General features: G+C 42.8%; 2 protein-coding genes and 1 long non-coding RNA gene across 6 annotated transcripts in view; 2 read left to right on the forward strand and 1 right to left on the reverse strand.

Annotated features, from left to right (window-relative positions):
* LOC129780125 (60S ribosomal protein L36) overlaps positions 1-19,653 on the reverse strand; it is a 378,186-nt gene that overhangs the window by 5,494 nt on the left and 353,039 nt on the right. The window lies entirely within an intron of this gene.
* On the forward strand, positions 4,330-6,016 carry LOC129780121 (40S ribosomal protein S6). The gene is made up of 3 exons (XM_055788080.1): positions 4,330-4,455; positions 4,836-5,040; positions 5,106-6,016. Exons 1-3 carry the CDS (start codon positions 4,450-4,452, stop codon positions 5,945-5,947), a joined length of 1,053 nt encoding a protein of 350 aa, XP_055644055.1. The 5' UTR covers positions 4,330-4,449; the 3' UTR covers positions 5,948-6,016.
* On the forward strand, positions 8,283-17,006 carry LOC129780126 (uncharacterized). The gene is made up of 4 exons (XR_008743835.1): positions 8,283-8,445; positions 8,504-8,744; positions 8,803-9,458; positions 16,831-17,006. It is a non-coding gene; the product is annotated as an uncharacterized LOC129780126 (long non-coding RNA).

Genomic DNA, 19,653 nt, shown 5'->3' on the forward strand with positions numbered 1-19,653 from the left:
TGGCACAGACGTCTGGGACACCTCAATCGTCGAAGTCTACGAAAGCTTGCGACGATGGCAGACGGCATCGACTTGGCAAATGACGTCATCCCAGAGTGCATCGCTTGTATCGAGGGTAAGCATGCACGTAATCCATTTCCTTCCAGTGAGTCACGAGCCGAAAGGCTACTGGATTTAGTCCACTCGGACCTGGTTGGACCCATCGAAGTTCCTTCTCTCGGTGGCAGTCGTTACGTGATGACGTTTATCGACGATGCGAGCCGGAAGGTTTTCCTCTATTTCCTGGAACAGAAGAAAGAAGCATTTGGAGCTTATGAAAGTTTCAAGGCCATGAGTGAGCGCCAAACCGGAAGGAAACTCAAGGTTCTGAGAACGGATAACGGGACCGAATACGTAAATGCATCCTTCAGAAGCAGCATGGTGAAAAATGGAGTGCGCCACGAGAAAACTTGTCCGTACACCCCTGAGCAAAACGGTGTAGCGGAAAGAATGAACCGGACACTCATCGAGAAGGCCAGAAGCATGCTGAGTGATTCGCGCCTGCCGAAGGAATTTTGGGCCGAGGCGGTTTCGACAGCAGCGTACCTCGTTAATAGAAGCCCGACGAGGTCCATCGAAACAACACCAGAAGAAGCTTGGACCGGTAAGAAACCCGATTTGCGACACTTGAGGGTTTTCGGATCGCTTGCGCTTGTCCACGTTCCGAAGGAAAGAAGGAAGAAGTTCGACGTGAAATCCCAAAAAGCAGTTTTCGTGGGATATGCTGACGGTACCAAGGGGTATCGATTGTACGATCCGGTCAAGCGTGACATCCGGATCAGCCGCGACGTCGTCATTGTTCAAGAGGGAGAACCGCAACAATTGGTCGAGATAAGCGAGAATCAGCAGCAGATACAGTTCACGGAGCTGTATTCAATCGACGAGTTGAACGTCCGTGTGGAACCGGATGTCGACGATGATGATTTCGATGATGAAGTTGAAGAAACTGCAACATCCGACAGCGATTCAAGTGATCCCGAGTTCCTTGACGCCGATAATGAACCTGCGCTCCCGTCGCAACTTGGTAGACCAGCTGTTGAGCAGCAAGGGTTTAGGCGCAGCGACCGGGAGCGCCGAATTCCGATTACGTTACCTATAGTTCGTTTTCTGGCGAAGTTGTTTCCCCCCAGCCCACACCGGTGTGCTCCAAGACATCGATCGATGACCCTCAAACCTACGAAGAGGCGCTGAATGGACCGGATCGCGAGAAGTGGATCGCGGCCATGCGTGAGGAAATCGCCGCTCTGGAGGAGAACGAAACGTGGGAGCTAAACAGCCTTCCAAGCGATAGGAAGGCAATCCGAAACAAATGGGTCTTCAATACGAAGCGGGGACCAACTGGTGACATCGAACGATACAAGGCACGGCTGGTTGTTAAAGGGTGCTCACAGCGGCCAGGCATCGATTACGACGAGGTGTATTCCCCCGTAGTACGGTATTCCACCATTCGTTATCTGCTGGCGCTGGCGGTGAAACATGACCTCGATGTGGAGCAGATGGATGCGGTCACTGCGTTCCTTCAAGGCAAGCTATCGGACGAGGTCATCTACATGGAGGCGCCGAAGGGATTTGCTGGCACCTCGAAGCAAGTCTGTCGGTTACGGAAGGCACTCTATGGGCTGAAACAGTCAAGCCGTCTGTGGAACAACCAGCTGGATCACGCGCTGAAGGAGTTCGGACTGAACCAATCAAAGGTTGATCCGTGCCTGTATTTCCGGATCAGCGGTGAGAAAATGATTTTTGTCACTATTTACGTGGACGATTTCATGATCTTTACCAATGATGCCAAGCTGAAGCAAATGTTGAAATCGTTCCTTCACAACCGCTTCAGAATGAAGGATCTTGGTGAAGCTTCTTTCTGCCTGGGACTGAGGATCACGCGTGACAGAAAGAACGGCAAACTGTGGGTAGATCAGGAGCACTACATCGACAGTATTTTGCAACGGTTCAACATGGTGAATTGTAACCCAGTTTCGACACCAGCAGAGGCGAGCGTCAAACTGGACAAGTCCATGTCTCCGGCGACACAGGAGAAGATGCGCGAAATGAAAGAGATTCCTTACCAGGAGGCAGTGGGGTGTCTCACCTATCTGGCGCAGGCAACGTGGCCGGACATCAGTTTCGCAGTAAACCAAGTCAGCCAATTCAATGCGAATCCCGGACGTAGCCACTGGAACGCTGTTAAGCGTATCATGAGGTACTTGCGAGGCACGCGTTCGAACCGTCTAACGTATTCGAAGCAGAATAGCACAGGCTTGGTTGGCTTCACAGATGCCGATTGGGGAGGAGAACCGGACTCCAGAAAATCCACCACCGGATACGTAAATGCATCCTTCAGAAGCGTCTTCACGTTCATGGGAGGAGCTGTGTCGTGGAACGTCAAACGTCAACCAACAGTCGCATTGTCCTCGTGCGAAGCGGAATATATCGCGCTTTCCCGCACAGTCCAGGAAGCACTTTGGTGGCACCAGTTCCAGTTGCAGATTTTCGGCATGCATCAAATTCCCATCCGATGTGACAACCAATCAGCCATCTGTATCGCTCAGAACCAAGGGTACAATCCACGAACAAAGCATCTAGACATCAGGTATCATTTCGTCCGAGATGTCCTGGATCAAGGAGTAGTGGAGCTGGGATATGTGAACACGAAGCAGCAGCCCGCTGATGGGTTCACAAAGGCCCTGGCAATCCGGAAGCTGGAAGAAAATAATGTTTTATAAAAACAGAAATCATCATACTATCCACCTGTGAGGTCATGTACATCATTTGCCAGATAATGTGAAAGCAATGATCAAAACAAAAGAGCCTACCACTCATTGACATTGTATCTTGTACCATAGACTCGTCTTGCATCCATCTATAAAAGAATAATAATGGCAGCTAGCGAAGCCGTCGAAAGCCGCTGAATGTGTTTTACATCAAGCTCCTGTTGCGACTTGTCATCAAGAAAATCGCGCGGGAGAGCCGTCTAGTGTGTTTCCACGTTTAACCCTTTGCGGTCGGAATTAACTTCTCTTGAAAGAGATCCTCTTATCTTTCCACCCTAAAAATATATTTTTTATAGCGAGTACCGTTACCTATTGTTCACAGAAACTTCGTTTACATTCGTGAGAGCAGACAAACGACCGCAAAGGGTTAAATAGGAAGCCGAAAGTTAGGTCGTATGAATAAAACAAAGTATTTACTTATTCTTTTTTTTATCTGTATTATAGTGATTTTCAACTCATTTGGCTGGTTCGTCACTTTTTACTTCCATTTTTGGAAGAATGTCGGGAGTGAGAATTGAACTCGTGATTTTTAGCGTGAGAGGCATGGATGTTACCTCTCCGCCAGATCGCCTCCGCATTTACTTATTCTGCCCGTTTCCAAGTAAAGTAAACTTTCCTAGTATTTACTTGAATCCGTATGAATAAAAGTTTACTAATTTGATTTTCGAATTCGAACATAGTTTTTACTTTGTCAAACATCTATCAACTGATTGTTTAGGTTTCGTTTCAAAACGTTTTTTTTTTGACAAAGCGTGAATTCGCGATGAAAAAGGAATAGTGTCGACGTCTGGTGGCGACATTCAATTAGGGACCATAGTTTGGGTCCCTATCTCGTTAGTGTAATACCTATCATATTAGAAGACACGAAGCCAGTTTTCAAATGTTAAAATTTGAATGAAAATGTTTACATCATGTTATTTAATCACTTAAAACACTTTTTTCCGACTTTTATTTAACCCTTTGTCTATACATTTCCAACATCATTACTGAAACTTTTCATTATAATATAAAGTTGTCTTCATAATTTAAATTTTAAAAACGTGTTCATTCCGCCTGAAAATCAATCAATATTTTTACGCTCCCCTGAACTAGTAAACGAAGCTCAATGCCATCAATGCGGATCGTTAACTTGTTTAACTTCAAGTGCAAGATAGCAGCATTAAACATAAATCGGATATGACATCAAAACGAATGATAGTGTTTTCAGATCCAAAGTATGCTCATGAGCATACTTGATAATAACGAAGTAAATACTTGATGAATGCTGTTTTATCCATACGAAATCAGCTAAACATCCATTTTCGAAAAGTAAATACTTTGTTGTTTCTTTTATTCACACCAAACGTAGTAAAAACTTAATCTCACTGCTCGAGTGCTCGAATGAAGTAAAGTAACGGTAAATTTTGTTTTTATTCATACGGCCTATTATCGGGCCAACTTTACAGCCGTCTACTCTTACTTTGATTTAAGCATCTTGGTAGAAACCTGTTAACTCAATATTACACATCTTGTGTTTCGTTCGGAAAAGTCAATTTTTGACAGACGGAAAACGGAAGTATTACTTCTAGTACTTCCTTCAATACAGCGTTTGATATTGACAGTCCTTTTACCTTCGGCGAGTGTATCGAAATAGACGTGTAAGATGAAGGTACGAGTATAATTTGGTGATTTTTTATGGTTTCGTTGCCGAAATTAACAAATGATTAACATTCAAAATGTTGGAACGAATCGAGCGAATAATAATTTCTATAAAAACGCCAATAAAAGAGTGAAAGATGTCGGAAATTTTGCGTTGAAACTGCAGCGCATGTTTTTAAACCTCTGACGGCTCTTATGGACGAAGAGATGTTGAATTGTTGAAATTGGTTAAATGGAAGGTGTATGAATAAGCACTTTAGTGAAAATTATTCAGATGTAAACAAAAGCGTTTTGCTGAGCCTGGCTGCAGTTTTCAAGTTACCTGATCATTTCTTATGCTGATGTTTATTTTCAACCAAAGTGAACTACAATAATGTTGTTTTTCAACAGTTGAACGTATCGTTCCCCGCTACTGGGGCCCAAAAGACTTTTGAAGTCATGGACGATCATAAGCTGCGTCATTTTTACGACAAGCGAATGGGCGCTGAAATCACCGCTGATCATCTCGGTGATGAATGGGCTGGCTACGTCTTCAAGATTGCCGGTGGAAACGATAAGCAGGGTTTCCCCATGAAACAAGGCGTCCTCACCAACAGTAAGTATTATACCTAGCACTTGTTTACCTTTAATGGTATCAAATGGAGTGTTTAATATTTTTAGCCCGTGTCCGTCTGTTGTTAAAGAAAGGACATTCTTGCTACCGCCCACGCCGCACTGGTGAGCGCAAACGTAAATCTGTCCGTGGTTGCATTGTGGACCAGAACTTGTCGGCTTTGGCGCTCATTGTTGTGAAGAAGGGCGAGAAGGACATTCCCGGACTGACCGACATCACTGTTCCCCGTCGCCTAGGACCTAAGCGTGCGAGCAACATTCGTAAGCTGTACAATCTAACCAAGGAAGATGATGTTCGTCAGTTCGTTGTGAAGCGTCCGTTGCCGGAGAAGGAGGGCAAGAAGCCACGTACCAAGGCGCCAAAAATCCAACGTCTGATCACCCCGGTTGTCTTGCAGCGCAAGAGACATCGTCTTGCTATCAAGAAGCGCCGTGTCGAGTCCCGAAAGGAGGCTGAAGCCGAGTACATGAAGACATTGGCTTTGCGTCGCCGCCAGGAACGCATCCGTCGTCGGTCGCGTCTGTCTTCTATGCGTGACTCGCGCAGTTCCATTACCTCTGATAAAGACAAGGATAAGGCAGCAGTCAAAGCCGCTAAAAAGGTAGCCAAGAAGGAGGCCAAGAGAGAGGTTAAGAAAGTCACTGAAGCCGCTAAGAAGAGTGATGGAAAGGCCGAAACGAAGCAAACTAAGAAACCCGAGAAGAAGGTTGACTCCAAGAAGTCCGATGCCGGCAAGAAGGACAAAAAGGAGAAAAAAGAGAAGAAGGAGCAGAAAACGGTGAAGAAGGAGGCGCCATCTGCCGCAAAGGAAGCCCCGAAGAGGAAACCCGAGGCAGCCAAGAGCGAAGCTAGTGCGGCCAAGAAAGAAAAGAAGCAGAAGAAGAAGTAAATTGCTCCTTCCGTACCAGGAGGTTTTGTAATTTAATCTTAACGGTAAAAATATACACAGTTAAAATCAGCCATCTTAGATCATTACATGTTGTCCATGGTTAATGTTCATATGACATATTGTGTTCATCCTAGAAACTCCACGCAGAATTTCTCCTCGGAATGGTAATGAAATTGAATCTAACGTTTATGTTATTCATAGACCCTTTTGGTTCCTCTCGAAATTGTTTTTGGCCATACATTCACGACCGAGAACTTCGTATTCTTCGATCCGTATTCTGAAATCCGATCGAGTAAAATCTAATTGAATTGTACAGGGGTATGACTAAAACGTCAAATCCCTCATATTGCCAGTGTACCCCGGGTGCTATGATTGATGCTAGGATCGTTAGCAAAATCTCAAGCAGAACTGTCAGTGGGATACCCAATTCATGTGAAAACAAAGGGAAAATGTCAGTGGGATACCCGATATGTTGGCTCCTGTCAGTGCAATAGGGGTTCTCTAAAGACGTCACCCACCTGGTGTACCCCAAGACGGGTCTATGGTACTAGGTGAGGCCGTTTCGTCACTAAGTTGGTTAGGGGAGCGGTATATGAAAACAGAACGGAAGAAAGCAGAAGGGGAATTATTTGCTTGTAGCGTGAAAGAGATAGACTGATCACGAGCGAGCTTCGGCCCTAGCGTATTGTGTATTGTTTACAAACAAAACACAGTAGACTTCCAAGATGGCTGAAGAGTGGTTTTAGGAAGTTGGCCCACCTTAGGATATACTTCTAGGCGCCTTGGTGTAGTACCCAATATTGCTGCGGTTCACTGACATTTTGGTTCTGTCAATTACTGTTGTTTACAACTCGGTCCGGTTATATAGTGGAATAGTGGCTAACTTTGAACTCCATGGGAACACCTCCACGTGAAACCGAAATGTGAAAATCGCTCATGCAGTTAGAAATAAAGTAGCGCATTTTTCTTTATTTTTACTATCTCGGTGATTTCAACGAGTTCAATACTCGCAAATGATATGTTGGTAAACAAATGACGCCATTTTGATTTTGGGTAGCCTATATTCAATTCAAGGAGCTGGAATTGACAGGTGGTTCGTTTTCGACAGTATGAGGATAAGGCATAGAAGATGCGAGAGGGGATGAAAAATGACAGCGACTATTTTTGTTTATAAACAAACCAGGTCCAATTTTTATGCTACATAGCGTTTTCTGTACACCAACAATTACCTACGCTGGACCGGTTTTAATCGAACTAGCTGTTGTGTCTCACAACCCGCACGATCAGGTGAGTCTCCAGCTGAAGTAGCAGTCGTCGGGAAACGACATGCCTGGATATCCAAACCGTACCGCTGCAATCACTCAATCGTAATTCGCGTTGACAGTGATACTGTGTCGTCGTCTGTTGGCGACTTCCAATTAGGGGCCTCAATTTGGGTCCCAAACTCGTTAGTGCAATCTGTATCAGATTAGAAGAAACGAAACCGGGTTTCAAATGTTAAAATTTGAATGAAAATGTTCACATCATGTTATTTATTTACTTGAAACACGTATTTTTTACTTTTATTCGACTATATGGCTATACATTTCCAACATTGTTTCTAAATCTGTTCATTATAATATAAAGTTTTCTTCAAAAACAATTTTCATACGAGATTTTTCACCTCCTGCAAAAAAAGTGTTTTTTTTATTTAAATATAATACTATTTTGATACGGGAAAATTAGTTTTCATTCATAATTTTAATTTTGAAAACGTGTTCATTCCGTCCGAAAAACAGTTATCCTTTGACGCTCCCCTAAACTAGTGAACGAAGCTCAATGCTATCAACGCGGATGGGTCGTCAACGACTAATGTGATCAAAGCAAATGGAACTAATAGCAGTACGGTACAAGCCCGCCGGTAGTGGCTCCTTCATATACCCACTAGCACAGCTCCCACAATCGCTGAATTGCCAAACCCAGCAACAACGGCAACAACCCTCACGTCCCGTAAAACAGCAATGAAGACAATAACTTGCAGCAGTCACCGAAACACAACAATGATGCCACCAGCGTAAACAAACAAACACATAGCGGTATGCACTCTTCATTGCATGCCATTTGTTATCCTCTTTCTCGGAAACGCTAGCCGTTCATTTGGCCGCTGTCAATTCGAACTCAAGTAATGGCTGAACAACAATTCTGACATAAAGTTCCACCTTATTATACCGCCTTGATTCAATTGATGTCTAACCCCTGGAATTATACGAATCTGGAAACCGTGTGACGCAATTCGACATTGACGACCAAAGTACGTAGAATAGAAGGTAAGTGATATTACCTGTGTATACACACGGAGCGCGCACACAAAGAAGATAGTAATAAACAATCCTCAATTTGTTCGATGTTCGGAAGTTTTTGCAATATTTCTTGTTTTGAAAAGTTCAAAAAATCGTAAATGACCAAATCGTTGGTCGAGCCGACGATAATCACGATAGTGTACCGCATTTTCACTGCAGGTAAGGTTTGATGTGATTTTTTATCGATTTCATACTGAACAGTGTTTGTTTACTCCAGCAGTATGTCGAAGTGCAACGTCCCGCGATGCCGGAGCAGAAAAATTTTGAAGAAAGTCGGATAACTTTCCACCATTTTACGACCAACAAATTGTTGAGACGGAAATGGTTAAACTTTTTCGAATACAACAGCTCGTTTGATACGCGAAACATATTTGTTTGTTCGCTTCATTTTTCGCCGGATTCTTTTGGGGATACTGTTTTAACCTATAATCAGCAAAGAAGACGTCTTCGTACTGGAGGTAAGTGTGTTTTTTTATATAAATTGTGATGAGATAAACTAATCGGAGATGTTTTCAGCTGTTCCATGCATTTGCTTCTTGGATCTTCCAAAACGTTCCGTTTCAATGGTTTCATACGAAATTCCAAATTTATACATTCACTTCTTGCGAAAGTGCAAAATATTTATTTGCAATCACTTCGGAAGATGATCCGGGATGGAGAAAATGTTTTTCTCGTTTTCCAGAAACGCCAATTTGGTCCCTTAAGCGGCCCCACTACGGCTGAACACTCCAAACTGAGACCAATGAAAGCGTCGCGATGATTCATGATGGATGCTTCAATGAAAGACAAAAAAATCAGCAGTGTTCATCTTTCATCATATTATCAAATTGCGGGAACGACACTGCTTCGATATAACCTCTCCACACATTTGTTCATCGTTTTTTTGCGTTATTTTTATAATACAGATGCGATAATTTCACTGTTTTTAGTTTTAAAATGATTAACTGTTGTTTCATCACCTGGAAACATATTTTGAGACAGTTCTTTTGTTACAATTTAAAAAAAATTCAAAAATGTTCGAATTTATATGAATTCAATCGATGGTTTATTACAATTTTTTGCTTTTTTTTCTTTGCCTACCACTACATGATCAAAGCAGGGAGGAGACTACCTTCTATTCTACGTACTTTGATTGACGACATCGAGCTTCGTGTTGCGGACATGCGAGAATGGTAAAGAATTTTCCGGTGGAATGAACACTTTTTTATAATAGATATTATGGATGGGTGGTGATCTAGGGTAGTGGCAACATCTGTACCTCTCACGCTAAAGGTCACGAGTTTAATTCTCATTCTCGACATTCTAATGTAATCGTAGTAGCATAGTAATACGCGTCGCTAAGGATTGTTAATAGTTGCTAAGAGATAGATCAAAATTTTCATTCCATTGCAAGCATTCAACTGAACAAGACGTTTGATTCATTTGCTCTGCAATAGGTTATGGGCCCAGGCAAATGGCCATAACTGAAGTTAAGAAGTAGTTTTATTTTAACTGAAGCATTAATCTCAAGAAGTGTATCAAGTAAGAAGGAGTATCCGAAGTAATCCGAAGTCAAGATGTCGCGAAACAATTCTAGTATCGGAGATGGGGCGAACGGAGCTGCTGCGTGGCGTTGCCGGCCATTGAAAAGTTACGCGGAAGGGAAAATTTCACGACATGGGCGTTCGCGATGCGGATGATTTTGATCCGTGAAGGATGTTGGGAAGCAGTTAGTGCTGAAACCGACGAAGCACAAGCAGCGGTGCCAGCGGATATGAAGCAACGGGCATTGGCTACCATCTGTCTTAGTTTGGAAACCTACAACTATAGTTTGGTGCTGGATGCGGCCGATGCACGAGCTGCCTGGAAGAAGCTTGAAACGGCATTCCAGGATAGCGGTCTGAATCGGAAGATTGGATTGTTACGAAAATTCACCTCGATACGTCTTGTTAACAGTTCCAGTGTGGAAGCTTATGTTGATGAGGTGATGAGCACAAGTCACAAGCTAGCGTCAGTGGGATTCAAAGTCGATGATTCCTGGTTGGCTGCGATGTTGCTAATGGGCTTGCCGGAGCAGTATGAGCCGATGATAATGGGACTAGAGGCGTCAGGTATTGCGCTGACAGCGGATGCAGTGAAGTCCAAGATACTTCAGGATGTGAAGATCGAACGGGGCGCAATGAATTGCAGTGACGAAGATGCTTTGTATGTCAAGCAGGGTTCCAGAAGGTTCAAACCAACGATGGTGAAAGCGAAGGTCGACGAGAAAACGTGCTTCAAGTGTCAAAAACCAGGTCACTTTGCTACCAAGTGTCCGGAAAAGCAACAGCAACCGAAGCCGAGGAAGAACAAGGGTCTGTGTTCCATTTTCGCCATGGGAGATGTGATTACCAATGAATGGTACTTTGATTCGGGTGCCACTTGCCACATGGCACGGACGGAGCAGAAATTTGTGAACGAAGAGAAGGTGAACCATAATGTCGGAACGGCGAACAATACCAGCATGAAGGCCGTAGCGAAGGGTACCGTCGTTTTGAACAGTGACGATGGTCAAATCGATGTCAACGGAGTACTGAAGATCCCGGAATTAGCTACAAATTTGCTATCTGTAAGTAGCATCTGCAAAAAGGGAAAAACCGTTATATTCACCAAGGACAAATGTGAAGTTCGGGATGAAGACGGCGATCTGGTTATCACCGGTGTCGAGGAAGGTGGCCTGTACAAAGTCAATCGATCGGAGAAGTCACTTCTGGTAAGCGGTATTGAACTTTGGCATCGACGTCTTGGACATCTCCACGAAGGTGGGCTGAAGAAGCTAAAACAGATTGCGGACGGAATCGATTTTCAAGTCGGGACGTTGAAGAATTGTGTTGCCTGTCTGGAGGGCAAACATGCGAGGCGTTCGTTTCCTAGCAGCGAGTCACGAGCTGAAGAGCTGTTGGAGTTGGTACACTCCGACCTCTGCGGTCCAGTAGAGGTTCCGTCGTTGGGTGGAAGTCGTTATTTTGTGACATTTTTGGACGACGCGAGCAAGCGCGTGGCGGTTTATTTTTTGAAGCATAAAAATCAAGCACTGGGGGCGTTCAAATCGTTTAAGGCCAAGGCGGAGAGACAAACGGGTAAGAAGCTGAAAATCCTGCGTTCAGACAACGGAAAGGAATATGTGAATGCAGATTTCCGGAAGCTGTTGGAGTCGGACGGGATCCGACATCAAACCACGTGCCCGTATACGTCCGAGCAGAACGGGGCGGCCGAGAGGATGAACCGCACGTTAGTAGAAAAAGCGCGATGCATGCTCAACGATGCAAAGGTTGGAAAGGAGTTTTGGGCAGAAGCTATTTCGACTGCTGCTCACGTGGTGAATCGTTGACCTACACGTTCCCTGAAGGACAAAACGCCTGAAGAGGCGTGGACAGGAAAAAAGCCGGATCTTGGGCATCTTAAGATTTTTGGTTCAAGAGTGATGACCCTGGTTCCGAAGGCGAATAGGAAGAAATTCGATCCCATATCCGAAAAGGGTATTTTCGTTGGTTATTGTGAAGACACAAAAGGCTATCGGGTGTATGATTCTGAGAAGGGCAGTTTGCGCATCAGCCGAGACGTCGTAGTTCTGGAGGAAGGTGTCGTTATTTGTGAGGTGGAACAACCAGTGAAGCCGGTGGAGTTCATGGAGCTTTGTTGGGACGAGTTCCGTGACCATCCTGCATGTGGTACAGTCGAGCTTGTGACTGGTGCTAGAGTTGTTTGTGGTAATCGTGATGATATCGAGCCAGCGGAAGAAGCGATTGGTGTTGATAGTTCGTTCAGCGAAGCGGATGACTACGAGGATGCCGTTGCCGATCATGCGCTCCCACCGCAACTAAATAGACTAGCTGATGAAATGCAGCAGGAGTTGAGGTGCAGCGGTCAGGAGCGCCGTTGTCCAGGCAAGTACAGTGACTTTGTTAATTACAGTTCATTTCCTGGCGGTGTTCATTCTCCTCAGTTAACCTCAAATACGACGAGCGATGAGGATATAATGGATGATCCGACGAGCTACGAAGAGGTTCTGCGACGACCCGACCGAGATCGCTGGATGGTGGCGATGCGCGAAGAGATCGCTTCCCTTAGCGAGAACAGGACATGCGTGCTCGCAGATCTGCCTGAAGGGCGGAAATGGGTGTTCCGAACGAAGAAAGGTCCCGACGGGAAGACTCAGAGATACAAGGCCCGACTTGTGGTGAAGGGCTGCTCTCAACGACCTGGTCTGGATTACAACGAATTGTATTCTCCTGTCGTGCGATACGCGACCGTCCGATACTTGATGGCTCTGGCAGTGCGGTACAATTTGGACATCGACCAAATGGATGCAGTCACAGCTTTTCTTCAGAGCGAGCTGAAGGATGAGGAGATTTATATGCTGCAACCAGAAGGGTTCGCAGCAGAAAACGGAAAAGTGTGCAGACTCAAGAAGGCGCTGTATGGCCTGAGGCAGTCTAGCCGCGTATGGAACGCGCAATTGAATGAGGTGCTGCGTGAGTTCAGATTGAAGCGGTCGAGAGTAGATCCTTGCTTGTACTGGTGTGTTTATGAGGATAAAATGATGTTTGTGATCATCTACGTGGACGACCTCTTGATTTTTACAAACGATCGGAAGCTAAAGAAGAAACTGAAGGCTCATCTGCACAGTCGGTTCCAAATGAAAGACCTCGGGGAGGCGCATCACTGTCTCGGGATCAGAATCACGAGAAAGCGTGAAGAAGGCAAGCTGTGGTTGGATCAACAAGCCTATATCGAAGACATCATCGATCGTTTCGGCATGGCCGAGGCTCACCCAGTTGCAACACCTACAGATTCTAGCATCAAGTTGGACAAGTCGATGGCACCGAAGACGGAATCCGAAACGCATGAAATGAAGTCGGTTCCATACAAAGAAGCAGTCGGGTGTTTATCTTTCGCAGCTCAAGACACTCGACCGGATATTGCTTTCGCCGTTAACGTTGTGAGCCAGTACAGTGCTAACCCTGGCCGTCCTCACTGGGAAGCGGTGAAAAGGATAATTCGGTACCTGAAGGGTACAACTACGAAGAGATTACAGTACTTGGCAAACGGTCCAGCGGAAATAGTTGGTTACAGCGATGCCGATTGGGGAGGAGATACGGATGACCGGAAATCCACGACCGGTTACGTTTTCTTGATGCAGGGAAGAGCGATCTCATGGAACGTCAAGAAACAGCCAACCGTAGCCCTCTCGTCCTGCGAAGCGGAGTACATGGCTATGTCTCGCACAATTCAGGAAGCTATGTGGTGGAGCAATTTGCTGTCGCAGTATTTCGAGGCCAGGCCGATTTCTGTACGTTGCGATAACCAATCGGCAATCAGCATCGCAAACAACGGATCTTATAACCCCCGGACTAAGCACGTCAGTATACGATACCATTTCGTGCATGATAACCTGCAAAATGGTGTTGTAAAACTAAGCTATATGCCTACAACTGAACAGCCAGCTGACGGGTTCACAAAACCGATGACTGTTCAAAAGCAACAGAAGTTTCGAATGTTAACAGGCGTCGCGGATTAGGGAGGAGTAATGTAATCGTAGTAGCATAGTAATACGCGTCGCTAAGGATTGTTAATAGTTGCTAAGAGATAGAATACAATTTTCATTCCATTGCAAGCATTCAACTGAACAAGACGTTTGTTTCATTTGCTCTGCAATACATTCTTCCGAAATGGAAGTGAAGTGACGAACCAACCAGAAGTTTTGAAAGTCACTGGGGTCTATTCCAAGCAGGGCACGAAATCTTCGAAGGTAAAAAATGAAGACCGACTCTATTCTCATTAGCTTCGCTTCGACTAGAACTGCTTCGGCAGCCGCCCACAACAAAAAGTGACTTGACTAGAAAATGAATTGACTAGCGTTGACTAGCGAGGATGACTGGTGAACTAGTCCAGTCAGCAGTTATTTTAACTGACTCGACTAATACTTATGACAGACATACAGCTGTACTACCGTTGTACTTCGAAAATTGTATGTCTGTCACCATGTACAGCTCTAGAACCATGCAAGCAACTCGGTTCAATCGCTGTACCTGTACCGACCTATTTTACCGCTGTACATGGCTACAGTTGTACTGTGCGCAGCGCCATAGACGGTTAGTGGTGGGTAGCATAAACAAATCGAATCAAAACACTTGGTAAACATTCTTTTCATTGACTTTCTCTTGAGTTAATAACTTTGACTGGAAACTTACTTGTTGTGTTTGATAGCTAAGACGCTAAATAAAAACCTTTTTCATTGAAATATGTGGTGAAAATTGGAAAAAATTCTGATTGTCAGTTTGACATACGGTACAATGTACAACCAAAGTATGTCTGTCATGGTACGATGGTACCTGTACAACGCTGTACACGTACAACGCAAGTACAGCTGTATGTCTGTCCCTGGTATAATACTTTTGACTGACATACAACTGTACTTGCGCTGTACTTCGAAAATTGTATGTCTGTCATCATGTACAGCGCTAGAACCATGCAAGCAACTCGGTACAATCGCTGTACCTGTACCGACCTATTTTACCGCTGTACATGGCTACAGTTGTACTGTGCGCAGCGCCATAGTCGGTTAGTGGTGGGTAGCATGAACAAATCGTATCAAAACACTTGGCAAACATTCTTTTCACTGACTTTCTCTTGAGTTAATAACTCAGAATGGAAATTTGCTTGTTGTGTTTGATAGTTTAGACGCTAAATAAAAACCTTTTTCATTGAAATATGTGGTGAAAATTGGAAAAATTCTGATTGTCAGTTTGACATACGTTACAATGTACAACCAAAGTATGTCTGTCATGGTACGATAGTACCTGTACAACGCTGTACTCTTACAACGCAAGTACAGCTGTATGTCTGTCCCTGGTATAATAAATACAAATCTGTCTCTTCATTCAACTGACTTCAATCCACACTTCCATTTCCCTCTGACACTAATTCATACCTGCGTACGCAATATTATTTTTACGTTCATATCAAGAGGAACGAAAACATGATTTCTGATGCAAAAAAGAAGTTACCCCATCAATGGACGGTTTATTGTCTACCCATCGTGAACTCAAACCAACGAACGAAGTATCCTATAAATGTCCTCGCGTTAGTATTAGTAAATAAAGAGACAAGCACACACATACTGCACGCTATTTTATACGTGAGTAATTTTCGTGTACGATACAAAAGAATCTAGCTCACCTGTAGCGTATGTCAAACCACGTTGAACTCAAACATCGATGCATGCACACGTACATGGTAGAGGGAAAGAGAGGAACGAATTCGTTTTGGGGGAAGTCACTTCAAAATGCAATGAGGACAATTTGACTGGGAAGGATGAAATGATATAGTCGAGTCGGTAGAGGGAGATAGCAAATAAACGCTCGAGTCGTTTTGGCAGAGAAACTACGTGAAAAAGCCAAAAGTCATTACTAACTGAATACGGACAAGACGGTTCTATGGTACTAGGTGAGGCTGTTTTGTCACTAAGTTGGTTAGGGGAGCGGTATATGAAAACAGTACGGAAGAAAGCAGAAGGGGAATTATTTGCTTGTAGCGTGAAAGAGACAGACTGATCACGAGCGAGCTTCGGCACTAGCGTATTGTGTTTTGTTTACAAACAAAACACAGTAGTCTTCCAAGATGGCTGAAAGGTGGTTTTAGCAAGTTGGCCCACCTTAGCATATACTTCTAGGCGCCTTGAATACGTACATACACTGAGAGAAATAATTAGTAAATATAACGAATTTTTTGATAAATACTACCAATCTATAGTCATTTTCGACCGTACTAATAAACACATATGTCAAGCAGAACCATGATTCGGAAGCCCAATATCGGCTACATTTTCTCGCCGAAAATGCACGTATCAGAATTATATCCTTATTATACCTCCTTAATTATACCTATAATTATATCCTTATTATAAATTACCTTAATTATATCCTTAATATACTAATCTCTGGTAGGGATGCGGGTTTGTTGACAATATGTACAAAAAATTGTACATTCTACTAATTTTGCATTACCAAATGTATTTAGTAGTTTTCGACCGAGGATTTTTCTAAGGGTAGTCAGTCAGATAGTCAGCTGATTAGTTGACTACCCAGCAAATATTAAATCGTATAATTTTGCACGTGCCAAGTCTTACAAGAAATCCGAATAAATCATAATCGCATATAATATCAATCAAAGTATGTGTCGTGTATATTTGAAATCGCATAAAATGCAAAAACTCGATTTTATATACCAGCAAAATTATACGATTTAATGTTTGCTGGGAAACATCAGTTTTATGATGTACATTGTCGTAAAATATATTTAATCCGAATCATATGCGTATATTACGCTGATGCAGTTTGTGTGTCGTATAAGCGTATAATTTAAATCGATTCAGTACTGTAGCAAATCGTGTTGCATGCTGAAGAAAATCATGAAACAGTAAATCATATTAGATCCTAATAAAGAACATATTACATCATATTGAAATGTCAATGAAATTCTGATGCACTCGAAAGTTTCAACCGCTGTTGAATTAAATTTCAGATAGCCGCGCGAGATAGCTGGTGGATGATAATCCAGACGACCGGAGTTCGAACCCACATCGGAGCAGTTTTCACCAAACATTAATCTGTGCCATTTTAAACATTCATATTCCACGCCCAACACAAGTCAATCAAATAATTATAATTTCTACAAACATAAATACTCATATATAAAAATGGCGATTCGTGAGGCTACAATAAACATTTTACGAAAATATTTTGCACCATTTGTTTTTTTTTCTATGTCTGTAATAAATCGTATATGAGTATGGCAAAAGTCGCTATTATAGCCGGTCAAAGTTGCATATTCATCCAAACAAATTCGGTAAGTATTTGCCATGTATGTATATGGCCTCCACTTTTGCATGCATATGCCAGTTAGGCGCATTATATGCCAACCAAATTTTAAGTCATATGATGTTGTATATACGCTTGTTATGCGATTTAATGTTTGCTGGGTAGTGACCCTTGGTATTCTGAGAATCGGTGTAAGGTACATCGGGGTAAGTTAAAACGGAAATCATATATTTTACTAGGAATAATGGATTGACGCCGTAAAAATATATATAGTAAACGTTATCCTTTAATCCACCCTATGACAGTCATTACCAGAATACTGGAATGCTTTAACGCAATCCGCGCCTTTGTCTGCTTTTCCTCGTTTCGTGTAATCAAAATAAACATTTTCGCGCGCTGACTCAATCGATCCAATAACACTGTTTTTTTTTAAATCTCCAAAATCGCACGTCAGGTAATCAAATAGGGATAATCAAGTGTAGTAACTGTGGTAGTGGGTAAGTTGAAACCAGTGAAAATCGACTATTTTTCAAACATTGCTGCAATTGCCGGACGTTATTTGTCGATGATTGCTGTACGAATGAATGATGATAAATTAAAAAAATATGAATCATTCATATTTCGTTCCTCAGTATGTTCTACATAATTTACGAATACACAGACATGATACAAGTAAAATTTGTTAATTTTGCAACTCGGGGTCGTTCAAATATTACGCAACGGCCATCCTCCCCTCCATTTTTGAGTGCGTTACGTAATATTTGAATATTTGAATGATCCCACAAATCTCATTAGTGGCCGTTTCGTTTCGTGTACTAAAACCCTTTTTTCGAAATATTTTTTTATGTAATTCTTTCAATTTAATGTTTAATAAATCAGTTGTAGATAGTTTGAGAAGCCAAATCGCACATTAAACTCATGAAAGTTCCGCGTTCCAACTTACTCCGCTCTACGAGACAACGGGAAACAATGCATATGAAAACTCAAAATTTTCAAATTTAATATTTTTCGAAACATTCAGTGTGAATCCCTATTTTTTATCGAAAGTCATCTGTTATACCTTATATATGCTGTTATACCTAGATTTCAATGTAGTGAGTTAGTGATTTTTTAAGATAACTTTTAAGTTGAACTTCGAAAAAATCGTTTCAGCTTGCCCCGGTGTACCTTAAATAAAAAATAGCCAGATGCCAAGGCGCGTAGAAGTATATCCTAAGGTGGGCCAACTTGCTAAAACCACTCTTCAGCCATCTTGGAAGTCTACTGTGCTTTGTTTGTAAACAAAACACAATACACTAGTGCCGAAGCTTGCTCGTGATCAGTCTGTCTCTTTCACGCTACAAGCAAATAATTCCCCTTCTGCTTTCTTCCGTGCTGTTTTCATATACCGCTCCCCTAACCAACTTAGTGACGAAACGGCCTCACCTAGTACCATAGACCCGTCTTGCCAGATGCAATGAACTCTGTTCATTCGTCAGTGTACTACCGAGTCGTGCGACTCTTAGATTTGGATGAGAATTGTCATATAACTCCGAAGAGACAAATCTCACTTATACCGACTTGACTCTCAGAATAACCCCCACTATAATACAGAAAAAAATAAATTTAGCCTGATCACAACGAACACCAATTCACGGTGAGAACGAAATGAATCATATCTGGAGCAGCATGTCAAAAGGGCCTATCTTCTTTGATCGATTCTCTTCATCTACATACTCTGTCATTCATAATTCAGCGGAAAAAGCATTTTTTTATATGTTCGATGATAAGGAGTGTGAAAGGGAACCTCGTTCATCAAAGTACATGGCAAAATTGGAGCAAAATCTGTCTGAAAGGCTGTGGTTATCGAAAGAGAAAGTCGACGAAGAGAGTCGATCAAAGAAGATAGGCCCTTTTGACATGTTGCTCCAGATATGCGAGGTTATATAATAGCAAGTTCGATTTTGTTCAGTTTCAACCTCAGTGCCGCACTAACTGCTATCAAAACGTTTTTTTACTCACTCAGTGTCGCACTAATTCGTCCCGAAAGCTGTTAGTTTCGCACTGAGATGTTTAACGGGTTGGCACTCGGGTTCACCAATACAACTATACTGAACTGTCAAGTTCCGAGTATTGTTTTGGAAAATCTAAAAATAAAGGCTATGAAATGGAAAACCTGCTGTTTTTGCTTTTGTATTGTTGGAATCGTCGTCGCAAATATAAACAAATCAGACTAAATAACGCACACCAACAAACCATCGCATTCGTGAAACTGAAAACGTTTTTTTTTTATTACAGAGTCAGTTTGGCACTGATTCAGTTTTTAAAAAGAATTCGCTATAAATTTGAGGGGCTTATAATGAAAGGGGTGTAATGAAATGATTTGATCGATTTCTCTACATCGACTGGTCATAACTTAGCTGCATACCCAGCTGTATTTGACAATGTGGAAGATAGGTCAGAACCTCATCTATCGGATGCTATAGCAAACTTGTATTGGAATGTTTTTGCAGTTGAGTTATTAACTAAAGAAAAAGTTGATGAAGAG

This window comes from Toxorhynchites rutilus, chromosome 3 (genome assembly GCF_029784135.1).
Source record: "Toxorhynchites rutilus septentrionalis strain SRP chromosome 3, ASM2978413v1, whole genome shotgun sequence".
In the NCBI taxonomy this organism is placed as follows: Eukaryota; Metazoa; Arthropoda; class Insecta; order Diptera; family Culicidae; genus Toxorhynchites; species Toxorhynchites rutilus.

Coding starts and splice junctions, on each gene's coding strand:
- LOC129780121 (XM_055788080.1), top strand. Junction 5,041..5,105: donor ACAAGGCGTCCTCACCAACA/GTAAGTATTATA, acceptor TAATATTTTTAG/CCCGTGTCCGTCTGTTGTTA.